Source organism: Cicer arietinum, chromosome 3, assembly GCF_000331145.2.
Source record: "Cicer arietinum cultivar CDC Frontier isolate Library 1 chromosome 3, Cicar.CDCFrontier_v2.0, whole genome shotgun sequence".
NCBI lineage: Eukaryota > Viridiplantae > Streptophyta > Magnoliopsida > Fabales > Fabaceae > Cicer > Cicer arietinum.
The window spans coordinates 34,253,732-34,268,289 of NC_021162.2; the positions used below are offsets into that span (position 1 = coordinate 34,253,732).

Consider the following 14,558-nt stretch of genomic DNA (forward strand, 5'->3'; position numbering starts at 1 on the left):
CGGCCCTACCGGTTCGTACCCTACGGACAGGGATGGAGATGGGAACGCTTGACTGCTGTTACGTTAGGAGGATCTCACGGGGCGCGTGGAGATTACTCAGGGTGTATAGCTTTTTGGTAGGATGATCAGATTAGGATGATGTATAGGGACTAGGGGTCCTTCTTTTGGTTGAAAGTATTTTTAGTTTGGAAAACTGTACTTATACAAATATTATCAGTTTGATATCATCTTTGGATGGGTTCCATGTACCATTTGATGTTATGTAAATGTTTTGGATTTATAATTGGAGAAACTTTTCCGCTGCGTAAATTATAATGACTCAATATTTATCCAAAGACATTTCCTCATTTGTTTTACTTTGTTTTATTTTAATTTCTTTTGAAAAAAAAAAAATATACCCTCGCTTTGAAAAACGGGGTGTTACAAACAACACGACAGGACTGAGAAATGAGAGAGCAAAAACTAGAAAATGAAACGCGAGAGGGTTTTGAGTACTTGAAACAGCGGCGGCGGTTGACAAAAATTGCCCTAAGAACCGTCGCAATGTTGTGGTGAGGGCGGTTAAGGAAGAATCGTCGCAGGCCAAGTGTCGTAAAACTGAATATTTCTTGTAGTGTTATACAAAATATTTTCATTCACGAAAAATCTTGCGATTAACTGTCTCAGAATTCTTTTATCATTCTTCGATATTGCGGGAGGATATTCTTTATTTATAAGATAATGTTTAATGTCGTGATTCCACGATTTTCCGCCGATTTCTTCTTCCATTACGTGGCAGTAGGCAGGATGATCTCGACTCTCCATTTTAATTGATGGGATTTCATCATTTTGACTTATTTGGAACATCGAGGATAAAGTAGCCAAAGCATCAACCAATTGATTGTTTTCTTGAGGGACATGGTGAAAAGTGATTTTGTCAAATTGTAAAGACAATTCTTTTATGTAGGTAAAATAAGGTATTAACTTCTTATCTCGAGTTTCCCATTCATGGTTAAGCTGATTAATGACTAGGGTTGAATCTCCATATACTTCCAGAACTTTCGCTTTTGATTCCAAAGCCACCAAAGTTCCCATAGCACAAGCTTCATATTCTGCCATATTATTGGTACAATCAAAACACAAGCGTGATGTGATAGGTATGAACTATTTTTTGGGAGATATTAAAACAACCCCAATCCCATGCCCCATTATGTTTAAGGCCCAGTCAAACAACAAGGTCCATTTTCCATTATCACATTCTTCAGACAAAACCATGATGCTTTCGTCTGGGAATTCACATTGCATTGACTTATAATCATCCACATGTTGATTAGCTAGATAATCTGCTAAGGCATTCCCTTTGATGGTTTTCTGAGTAGCATATGTAATATTATATTTGGATAATATCACCTATCAACCATCAATTCGCCCTGTGAGAGTGGGCTTTTCAAAAATGTACTTGATTGGATCCATTTTGGATATCAAGTAAGTCGTATTGCAAACCATGCATTGCCTCAAGCGATGGGCTGCCCAGGATAAGGCACAACAAGTACGTTCTAATATTGTATATCTTGTTTCAACATCTGTAAAAAGTTTACTTAGATAGTAAATAGCATGCTCTTTTTTCCCTGTTTCATCGTGTTGCCTCAACACGCATCCCATGGCCCCGTCGAGGACTGTAAGATACATAATCAAGGGTCGTCCGGGAACTGGGGGGGACTAGAATTGGAGGCTTTTGCAAATACTGGCGGATTTTCTCAAATGCGTTTTGAAATTCTTCTTTCCACACAACTATTTGATTTTTCCGTAAAAGTTTAAAGATCGGTTCACAAGTGGCAATTAGTTGTGATATAAATCTTGAAATATAATTTAATCTCCTAAGAAAATCGCGAACTTCTCTTTCTGCACTCGGGGGATGCATTTCTGAAATGGCCCAAATCTTATCAGGGTCAACCTCTATTCTTTTATGACTAACCACGAATCCCAATAATTTGCCCGACCTTGCGCTGAAAGTGCACTTGGAGGGATTAAGCTTTAGCTTAAACTTTCTAAGTCTTTTGAAGGGTTTCTTTAGATCAATAACATGTTTTTCTTCTGTTTGTGACTTAGCAATCATGTCATCTACATAAACTTCTACCTCTTTATGTATCATGTCATGGAACAAGGCTATCATAGCTCTTTGGTAGGTCTCCCCAACATTCTTCAAACCAAAAGACATTACTTTGAAACAAAATGTTCCCCAAGGGATGATGAAAGTAATTTTTTCCATATCTTCGGTTGCCATCTTAATTTGATTATATCTAGAGAAACGATCCATAAAAGAAAAGAGCGAATGACGGGCCACATTGTCAACTAAAATATCAATGTGAGGTAATGGGAAGTCATCATGGCTTTTAAATTAGATGGTGTGGGTCCGTCATCCTGACATTAAATTAGAGTGTGTGGGCTAGTTTCCCATCTTTTAAATCATAGGGGTGGATCAGTGTCCCGACTTTAAATTTATACATTGTCGAAAATATGAAATGTCATGAATGCATTTGATGAATTAACATTTTCCTTCATTTTCATTTTTTTTCAATTTTTTCAATCAATTTTTTACAACTTTTTTTTATTCTTTCATCTTTGGATGAAAAGTATGCTCAACTTCAAATAAATAGTGGTGGTTGTCCTTTTGATCTTTAAAGAGATTTTTGTTACATCTTCGACTAGATTTCTAATTGCCACTGCCTTATGTGTAAAGACATCATACTAGTTTTGGCTTCTTAACATTCACATCTCTTGTGCCCCAACATATGACTATCATAAAAAATGCATTTTGACAAAAAGATTCATAACTCAAAAAATTAGTATAGACGATGATATTTGGTGAGAAAATCTATGGCACAAAAAAGAACGATTCATAGGAAGAGAAGAAGATAAGGTGATCTCATATAGGTAAATGACCCGATTTATTAGTAGCATTTCATAAAAAAAGTGTACTAATAACTCATACCATAATTTCAATCGCGTTATTAACCCACTTTGGAGGATATGATTTGCTCCAATTTATATTCACAACCTTTTGGAATATATTGCCTCAACTTTGATATGTCTAAGCCATATTATTTGCTCATTTTCTTTTATTCTCCAGCTAGTGAACTTCTTCATTTTTTTTGCCTTAATATTTGTCTAGGTCGTCCTTCTGGGTTTTTGACCACATAGGTCTTCATTCATTTTTACATAGTTCGCCCCTTCGAATGTTTGACCTAGCAGGTCTTCATTCGAATTTGTATCGTAACTTTTTCCTAGGTTGTCCTATTGGATTTTCAACCTAGTTGGTCTTTACTTATTTTTGTACCCTAATTTTTGCCTAGGTTGCCCTTTCAGGTTTTCAACCTAGCGTGTATTTATTATTATTTTTTGCACCCTAATTTTTACCTAGGTCGCTCTTTTAGGTTTTCAACCTAGGAGGTATTTATTATTATTATTTTATTTTTTTATACCCTAATTTTTGTCTAGGTTGTCCTTTTGGATTTTCAACCTAGCGGGTCTTCTTTTAGATGTAATACTTTTTGAAGCATCAATGTGTGCAAGTAGTGATAAGTCTTTTTGAGGATCATATAGGTGGAAGTCCACTTGTCATGCTAGTCCTTTTAGGTATGTGAAATCTTCTTGAGCGTTAATTCTTTCTTTTGAAGCTCTGAAGTTCATATGTTCTTCTTTTAAGATCTTTTGAAATAATTGTCCTTGACATGAGGCAGTCAACATTTTCCTTGAATTGAATTTAGTCGGTCAACACAGATCATTACTCATGATAAGGGGTTTTTTTGTTTGAATGGGCCACATTGCCTTTATTCTATCTAATAAGAATAAAATGGGTGCCCCAATTATAGTATGATTCTTGGAAAGGGTATTCCACTATTAAGAGATAATATTTGGTAAGAGAATTTTATGTCTAGCTTTTCTTCTACATTTGATAGTAAGCAGGATGGTCGTGACTTTCTTTCTTGTGAATGACTATTTTTCATCATGACTTACTTTTAACATTGAAGATAAAACAGCTAGAACGTTAGCTAGTCGGTTATATTGTTGAGGGACATGATGGAAAATAACTTCAAATTTTTAGACATTTTTCTAATATGTACATATAAACGATCATCTTCTTATCCCAAATTTTACATTCTGGATACAACTGGTTGATGATTAGGTCCAATCTCCATAGACTTTCAATATTTCACTTTTGATTTGTAGGCAACTAGAATAGTCATGATACAAACTTTAAATTCCTCCAGTACAATTAGATAATGATAAAGATAAAACGACCTTTCTAGGGGATTAACATGACGTTAACTGCACGTCCCAACATATTGAGGTCCATCCAAATAAGGGATTTTATTTTTATCGTTCTCATCCCTTTCGGTGGAGTTAATAGCATGACTGAAATTATGTAATGAAATCTTGGCAAACTTATTTATGAATGAACTACTTCCAAATATGTATGGTACATGGTTAGAATAAAAGAAAGACACATAATGTTGGGTAAGAAATGGTTAAATATATGAGGGGTAGAAAGGAAGAGAAAACAAAATGCATTTATTGATATTCATAATATTAAGGAAACAAGAGTGTGTCAATATAATAAAGTATTGTAAGACTTTATACTTAGCGATATTATCAGTGCTTCAGAATCAATTAAAATTCATGAGAGAACTTGATAATATCTTCATTGTTGACTTTTCCCTTTGGATAAAGTCATAAACTATATGCAACATCGTCAATGTCTTCAACATAATGTTTAGTCGAGGTTTTTTTTTTCAATTGTCCTTAAAGGTTCATACAAAATTTTGACATTTTTCTTTAGATTGATGAATTTTTATGGCATCAAAGTAATAAGCGATAGTGATAAAAATTCAACATAGACGACCCAACTTCTAGAGGTTAATCTGTGGCGAAAAGCCAAAAAAGTATGTCCATGACCCAGAAATAGGGGGTGGAGGATGAAGATGAATCTCATTAGTATCAGGTTCAAATCTTGTGGACAAGTGACTTGAGGTAGACCAAAAAGTAGACTTAAAGGTAAAAATTATTAGACTTATGAAATCAATGGGTAAACATAAGTTCTTCTTGATATACTTTTTTCCATGAAATATTCCCATGATTTCAAGTATCAAGGGTTTGCAAGATTTCCAAATTTTTAGCCATATAGTCTTTAAGTTGATTCAAATAATCAATGTATGCTTCAATTCATCCATGATTTTAGCCTAAGATCATGTTCGGTAAGGGTGTCATGATACTCTTTTTTTGTTTTTGTTTTTTTGCCTTTTTTTTCTTGAAGGAACATGTTATGAGAATGTAAAAAACTGAATTCAATGACTATGCATTTAACTGAAACATTTTACTATCTTCTAATATGCAATTATTTTTTCTTAAAAAATGAGGACAAAAAGAAAAACAACATGTTGTAAAATGAAATAAAAGATGAAACATGCATGATTATGCATTGCATTACGACGAATATGAGATACAGATTGGGTAGGTTTTTTTCATATATACATGTGCCCTACATGGTTCTTTTCTTATTTGTTAGTTTTTTATTGTGAACCTTTACTATGAGTGACTCTATAGTTCTAAATTGGCTCATAGAGCACACAACTCAATTCTAAAATATTAAATCAATTAATAGGTAAATTATTAAAATGGAAATATTCTAGAAAAACTCAACCTTAGGTGAGACTTTCATGACAACCAAACAGGATGTACATCCAGAAGTTTATCATTACAGAGTCTTTATAGAGTCTCTAACTTATTTTAGGTTTGCATTTAGCCCGGGTATAAAACTCACTCATAAGTGTGCGAGTCGCGTTAGGGTAGTGTATAGAAAAATAAATAAAATAAAATAAAATAAAAAAAATCGTCACAATGAAAATAAATTAACAAGACACATAAAATTATCTTCACAATACAACAAAAACAAATAAAATAATAGGAATAATATAAATAAAATAATAAATAATTATATACAATTAATTAAATTAGGTTTGACTACCAAAAGTCCCTAGTGAATTCGCCAGCTGTCGCGTCCGGTTTTTCCGCAAAAAATGAGTCGCCACCAATTTTATTTTTTCAAAAGGGAAAATTAGATAAAACCTAAAATAAAGTTTTTGAACCAAAAAAATGAATTCGGGAGTCGATTACGAATAGGGAAAGTAATATTACCCTACATCGTCCGTCAAAACACCCTAAACTCTGAACCCTAAAAACCCTATAATTAATTGTATACAAATTATTTATTTATTTAATTATTTATTTATTTAATTATTTATTTTACTTCCTAAAAAATAATAAAAAAGAAAATAAATTATTTACATTAATAAAAGAAGGAATTTTTTTTTATTAATTTGGTTTGACAAGGGAAAAACCTTGCTCCTACATATCCCAATGTGCAATAGGGAAATCAAAACACATGTAATTTTTGAATAGAAAATATTTATGTGTTGTCCGATTTTTATTATTACTTTATTTTAATTATTTTTTATTTATATACGTATAAAAAAAACGTAGTAATAATAATAATAATAATAATAATAATAATAATAATAATAATAATAATAACAGAAAAAAAAAAATTAGATGTTTGTTCATGAATTATATCTGCTATTTTTGTTTTAAAGTAAAAAAAAGAAATTGGTTTTTGTTAGAAAACATGACGGTCTGTGAACGACACAGATGGACGCGATGTGACGCAACCTGTTAAAGGATTTGCTCGTACGTTGTCGGATCTGTCGTGACACAAAGACCACCAACGATTAGGGGTGAGTGATGTGGCGCGGCGAGCGATGATGTATTTCATTCGACGCAGCGACCATTAATTTTAAGGGAAAAAACTATTTATTCGTTGTTATTATTATTATTTTTGTTATTTAATATAGTTGTGATATGAGTTTTCTGGTATATTACAATAGGATGAAAATTGTTTTCTAGATTTATAAACATCAATTAGTTATATTTTTTTATAATTATTTTTGTGTTGCAAAGAAAACAATTTTAGGAACAAACAACTTTAAAAAAATTAAAGGTTAACATATAAGTTTATGTTTTGTATAAACAGAAAAAGAGAGAGAGATAAAAGAATATTTTGTAAAAGGTGCAATACAAAGACTAATAAGCAGAACATTAGATAAACAATAAGAAAGTGATACCTTATTGCTGAATTGGTTTTTGCTGGACTGATTTTCCCTGAATTGGTTTTTGCTGGATTGATTTTCCCAAGATCAGATTTTCTTATCCTCTTTTGCCTATTATTCTCTCTTCTCTTTTTTTTTTATGCTCTCAAGTGTGTTCCCCTTTCGACTCTTGTTGTTGACTATTTATAGACTTTTTAGGTGTAAGTTACAAAAGACAAGAGAATAATTGTCAATTGATTATCATTAATCTGTTACCTTTCGGTTTTTTTTTTTCATTTAATTGACCACCATTATAGTGATTCTTATTACCATTGATTTATTTCTTTTCGGTTTCTTTTCATTCAAATGATGACCATTATTAGGATTTTTATTACTATCAATCTATTTATTTTCATTCAATTAAATATGTTTTTTTTTACATATTTTAGAAAATAGTGAATATTTCTGTAAAGGACTCAGAGGCAAACAAACACCAAACCATCCATGATTTTCTAAAATTTAAAGGTCTAACTATTTATTTTTATTATTATTTTTATCATTATTATTATTTTATGTTATTTTTTATATATATATTAAAAATCTTAAAGTAGTGGATAAAATTAGGTGTCACCACTTTTAAATTAAAAAATATTGAATTACTTTTTCTATTACCATGTTATTATTAAATCATAAATGTTATAAAAAAATACATAAAAATTTAACATATATCTATTTTTATTAACAAGTGAATATCATAGAAAAATGTTTTTTATTAATTGGTTTGACAACGGAAAGGTCTTTCTTTGACTTAAAAGAAAGGGGAAGATCTTGTTGCTACCTATTCATTGTTTTTATTTTCAATAGGTTTTATTTGTTTTATCATTATTTTTATGTAATAATTATGACCCAAAAAATGCTTCAAATATATAAAGTAAAAAAAAAAAAAAAAAAAAAAAAAGAAGAGAGACTAAATTTGTTAGCTAATAATTTTGTAAGGATTAAAAATTGTATTTTTATTTTACATGGACTAAATTAAAAAATTAAATTTTATAGAGACTAAAAACATATTTAATTCTAAATAAAAAAGGACAAAAGTATTTTTTTATTAATTGATTTAACAACAGAAAGGTCTTTCTTTTACTTAAAAGAAAGGGTGATATCTTGCTAATACGTATTACTGTGTACAATAAAAAAATTACAAATATATGTAAGTCTTGAAAAAGAACAAATATATGTAATTCTTGAAAAAGAATCGTTTGTGAATTGATTGTTTTTATTATCAATCGGTTTTATTTATTTTATCATTATCTTTATGTAACAATGATGACCAAAAAATGCTTCTAATATATAAAGTATGATAAAAAATAAAAAAAGAGGGACAAAATTTGTTAGCTAGATAATTTTATAAAGACTAAAAATTGTATTTTTATATACTTGGACTAAAATGGAAAAGTTAGCCATGAAAAATAATTTGACCCAATATAGTTTTTTACATTTAAGACAACTGTGGCTCGTTAAAATAATTGGCCCAATCTGTCAATCATACATCATATTTGTTTTATGAATTCAATTTTTCAATTTTTTTAGATCACAATTGTCAATCACAATTTTTCATAACAATATTAATCAAAATCTAATCCAATCAAAGTTTTGTTGTTCTCAAGGAGATAACATTTACCATTAGCCACAAAGTCTAAGCCAAATATTAAATCACAAATTCATCGGCAATCAAGTCACATTCACACGACAACACATCCAATACAAATTACATTCTCAAGTATAAATTACATCATAATCAACCTAATTAAAATGACATTAATCAAATGAATAATGCTTCAAATTACATCATAATCAACCTAATTAAAATGACTTTAATCAAAGGAATATTGCTGCACCATGAAGATTTACCGAGTGATTTCAGCAGTTTCTGCACACATATAATGCAAAATTACAAGAACAAAAATAACATATGTGGAATTGAAATATTTCAAAAGCTTTCTCTTTGAGAGATTGCCATACAATTGATGACATCATATTTTGTATTCTCCTTTGTGTGATGTAATGAAATCTTAGTAGACTCTTTTTTCTTTTCTCACTCTGAGAAAAGGACGGAAAGTGAAGAGAAAGAACAATCATAACATCAGTGTTTCACAGACAAGCCAAATCCAAGATTATAATAACAAACCATGTACATAAGAGGTGTATACTACACACTCTTCTTCAAGCCAACAGGTTTTGCTTGCAATACAACATTCGTGAATGCTGCCAATATTCGCCAGCAAAGATTTTGCTTTGTAGCTTATCTGTGGTTATCATTGTAAGCACGTGAGAATATTTCACAGAACAAAACATTTCCCTTTTGTAAGGAAATCTATAAGGAGTTGTAAGAAAACACAAAAGTACCTTTCCAACTCCCACATGCAAAATGGATTTACTTTCCATTTTAAACTCAATATGACCTTGTCTTATCTCTTTCAACTGCAAAACAATGTCACTATTTAGAGTGTCTAGTTGCAAAACATACTAATACAACAAAACAATCCATATACCTACATTTCAAACAGAAAATAAAATGTTAACATACATTTAGAAGCTAACTTTCTTGTTTGGCATCAGTCTGCGCTTTTCTGAGATAGTGTGATATATGCATACCATACAAATACACATTTTCATATACACGTAACCATACAAAAATTGTTCAAGCATTATAAATTAATCATTGGTTCATAAACAACAAACTCAAGTTTTAAAAAAGATAAAAAAAGAATCATAAAACTTACTTTTCTTTGATTCCAGTACTTTTTCTCTACTGTTAAGGGAACCTTGTTGCATCATTCCAAGGAACAATAACAGAAAGCCTCACAAAAAATAAAGTTATAGTTAGAAAATAATAGTTAAGTATTTAGAAAAATTTGAAACTAAAATAGGCACAAAGCTATTGAAAGTAACAAGTAACGATGACATGTGAATAAGGTAGTGTAATCCTTAAAATTTACCACAATCACACCAACATTTTTGGAGGTCGACCTTGAATGCCCCTACAGGGCTATAAAGATACTATGTGTTTGGTTGTGAATGTGAACTTCATGGGAGTTCGACATTGCTTGTTTGTTGTCAATGTTTTTAATTACTTGTTCTTCGTATATCAAACCAGATGCCATCAATGCTACGGTATGTCTCTCTCTTTCTACAAATATGAAAATCACCATGTAATAGATTGCTTGCACCAAAGAACTGACTAGAAGATTGCGCCTCCCCTTTAATACATTCTTCATGCAATCAACAAGATTAGTTGTCATATGCCCCAAACGCCACCCTTCATCATGCGCTACTAGCCATTGTTCATATGAAATATTATCGACCTATTTCACTACATCTTTATTCCAATCACTAATTTGTTTCTTGTAGCATGTGATGCTCGATTTAGTCATGGAGTATCTAAAAGGAATAAAATTTCATGTTGTTATCAACAAATTAACATGCTATTGGTGAATATGGTAAATAATCTTCATAATGTTAAAATTTCAGACTTTTCAGTTGATTCTAATGGTGTGCTGAGGTTGAAGTCTCGATTGTGTGTTCCAAATGTTGGTGACTTAAGGAGGAAAATTTTAGAAGAGGCTCATCATTCTTCTTATACTATTATCCCAGGTTCTAATAAGATGTATCAAGACTTGAGAGAATTGTATTGGTGGGAAGGGATGAAGAGAGACGTAACAAATTTTGTCTCTAAGTGCTTAATGTGTCAACAAGTAAAGATTGAGCACCAAAAGCCTGCAGGATTACTTCAACCTGTTGAAATACCTAAATGGAAGTGGGAAGACATCGCTATGGATTTTGTCACAGGATTGCCATGAACCCAAAAGGGGTATGACTTGGTGTGGGTGATTATAGATCGATTGACCAAATATGCACATTTCTTGCCTGTGAAGACTACTTATACTGCATCTCAATATGCTAAACTTTATTTAGATGAAATTGTCTCTTTGCATGGTGTACCAGTGTCTATTATTTATGATTGTGGGGCTTAATTTATGACTCAATTTTTGAAGTCATTCCAAACTTCATTAGGAACTCGTTTGAAGCTTAACACGACTTTTCATCCTCAAACAGATGAACAGTTTGAAAGGACTATACAAATATTAGAAGATATGTTTCGTGTCTGTGTTCAGGATCTTGGAGGTAGTTGGGATCAACATTTTCCCTAAATGGAATTTGCATACAGTAATAGTTATCATTCTACTATTTAGATGGCTTCGTTTGAGGCTTTGTACGGAATACGGTGTAGGTCTCCTATAGGATGGTTTGAAGTTGGAGAAGGTAGACTAGTCAGTCTAGAGTTCATTCAAGATGCCATTGAAAAGGTTGAATTGATTAGAGATTGCTTAGTGACAGCTCAAAGTTGACAAAAATCTTATTTTGATAGGAGGCGTTGTCCCTTGGAGCTTTCAGTGGGAAAACATGTATTCATACATGTTTCACTGATGAAAGGGGTTTTGCGGTTTGTTAAAAAGGAAAATCTAAGTCCAAGGTTCATTGGACCATTTGAAGTTTTAGAGAGGGTCGAACCAGTAGCGTACCATTTGACACTTCCACTAGATCTCTCAAGAGTTCATCCGATATTTCTTCATGAGCAACTCGATAGCTATATTAGATCGCCAAGTATGATGTTTCTGCTCAAAAGATATTGTTTCAATAATAGCTCTTTGGTGTGGCCCATCCAGTGAAAAAACTACTTGGGAACCCGAAGAAGTTATTCGTGCAAAGTATCCACACTTATTTGAAACTCAAGGTCAGTAGTAGGAAGAAAAAAATATCAAATAAATTCGAGGATGAATTTTCATAAGGGGGAGAGATTGAAACACACCATTTCAATTATTATTCTTAATATTATTATTATTATTATTATTATTATTATTATTACTATTATTATTATTATTATTATTAAATAAATAAATAAAACCAAACCAACTCCACTTCACTTTTCCCTCATTCTTCTCTCTCTCGGCAGAAACACCAAACTCTCCCTCCATTTTTTTGCTTTTTTTTCTTCTTGCTTCTTCTCACTCCATAACACAAATTGCACACATATACTTTCAACCCTTAAAATAAATTTAACATCTTCAAAAACATAACTTTTCATACTCCTACAAATGCTCTTGGTTACTACAAGAAAACATTCGTACACGTACGGAAAATTGCCCACAAATCTCAGTTCGTGGGTAAATTATTTAATATCTATGGAATAACCTTGAGTAAATTTGTTATTGAATAAATTAATTTTTTTTAATTGGATTCCACGGTTAGTCTGTAGGTAAAATTAAAATAATCCGTGGGTAAAGTTTTAAAAAATGCAATTCAACTTAAGTTGCCAAAATTTCTTCGTATTTTTTTTACCACTGATTCTCCGCAGATAAATGAAAAAAATAATGTTAAGTTGTCTACGGATTGTCCATGGGTAAAGTGAAAGTAAAGTTTTGTTGATTATTTTTTTTTTTACAAAAAAAACTTATTATTTTTCCAACCAAAATAATTGAGAACAAATTAAGCTGCTTGTTTCAAGCATCTATACAATTCACTCTCAATTCTACCTTTTCAAGTTTTCACTAAAATAAAATTCCCTCTGTACTTTCCTCAAGAAATAAACTCTTTATTCTTTTCTCAACCACCCACAAACCCTAAACTCTCTAATATGTGAAACAAGCAAAATTTGTTTCATCACCATATCTCTGTTTCATCACCACATCTCCGTTTCATCATCACTTCTTTGTTTCATCACCGTTTAATCATTGCTTCTCCGTTTCATCACTGTTTCAAATTGCTTCTTTCATTATTGTTTCTCGCTTCCCTCACAAAATCCATCTTTCACGCTTTGCTTCGTGTTTGGCTAACTCCTAATCTGATTCAGTCATTCCAATCCTTGGTGTCGAGTAAGTTTATCACTCCTATAAAATAAGTAGGTTTCTAAAATCCCTAACTTTGAAGTAAAGTAAACCCCTTGTTTGCGTAACACTCTTGATTTTGAAACTCGATAACAAGCTTGCTAGGAGAGAGGATTTTAAAAACAAAGGTCTTGGACCCTGAAACACGTGAATTTGAAGTTCATTGGTATGAAATATTTCTTCTTTTTTCTTTCTTTTCAAGTCAAAATAATTTTGCTACATCTTGATTATTCTATTTTGTTCTAACTGGGCATGTCTTTGATTTTGTTTTCTCGCATCATTTTTTCTTAAGAAATAATTTTAAAATTTAATTGATTTGTGGACATGATTTGATATTTAAGTGTATTATGTGTTTTTTTATGAATGAATGAACATCAATGTTTAAGAAAACATCAATTTTAGGAATGAATGAACATTAATGTTTAGGGAGACATGATTGCATATATACGGGCTGTGATATAATTCAACTATATGGTCGATGATGCATTTGGTCCTACATATGACTTCCAAAATATGGGTGATGAGGGCAATGAGGGCAATGAGGAAGAGATTAATGAAGAGCCCCAAAATGATGATGCTCAAGACTTTTATGATTTGTTAATTATTGCAAACAAACCCTTATATGTGGGAGCTTTTGATTCAAAAATTTCAATATGCGTGAAACTTTTAGCTTGCAAATCAAATTGGAATGTTCAGCATAAATGTCTTGATTTCTTTGCAAGCATGCTTGTAGATGTGTCTCCTTTTAAGGATTCACTTCCAAATAAAATTTACCAAGCAAAAAAATTGGTAACCATGCTAGGATTGAAGTCTTAGAAAATTGATTGTTATGTTAAAGGGTACATGTTGTACTACAAAGATAATATTGCATATCTAGAGTGTAGGTTTTGTTATGAACCCCGATATGTTCCTCGTAAGCCTAGGATAGGTAACCACATAGACATTCCAGTTAAGAGGATGTTCTATATGCCAATCATTCCTAGATTAAAAAGATTGTATACATCAACGGAAATTGTTGCCCAAATGAGATGGCATCAACATAATAGATCGAGTTCAGACATTTTACGTCATTCGTCTGATGGGGAAGCTAGGAAACATTTTGATGCAAGGTATCCAAACTTCGCAAATGAACCAAGAAATGTAAAGCTTGGTTTATGTTCTAATGGATTTATGTCATACATGCAGGCATCTTCATCTCCATATTGTTGTTGGCCTATTGTTGCGACCCTGTATAATCTTTGGCCCGAAATATGCATGAGTAAACCATTTGTGTTTTTGACCTGTCTCATACCTAAACCATCTAACCCAGAAGGAAACATTGATGTGTATTTACAACCATTAATATACGAGTTTCAAAAGTTGTGGAGTGAAGGGGCTTTGACTGATGATATTTCCATGAAACAAAACTTTGTAATGAGGGAAACAATATATGGACAATTAACAATTTTCCTGCTTATGGCATGTTATCTGGATGGAATACTCAAGGTAAGTTGGC

General features: G+C 31.7%; 1 protein-coding gene across 1 annotated transcript; it reads right to left on the bottom strand.

Annotated features, from left to right (window-relative positions):
• Positions 1-561: 561 nt before the first annotated feature.
• On the bottom strand, positions 562-1,098 carry LOC101489393 (uncharacterized). The gene has a single exon (XM_004514756.1). It carries the CDS (start codon positions 1,096-1,098, stop codon positions 562-564), a length of 537 nt encoding a protein of 178 aa, XP_004514813.1.
• Positions 1,099-14,558: the final 13,460 nt, after the last annotated feature.

What these genes read in the sequence shown, in the direction of transcription:
- LOC101489393 (XM_004514756.1), bottom strand. Translation starts at nt 1,098, where the DNA reads ATGGCAGAATATGAAGCTTGTGCTATGGGAACTTTGGTGGCTTTGGAA.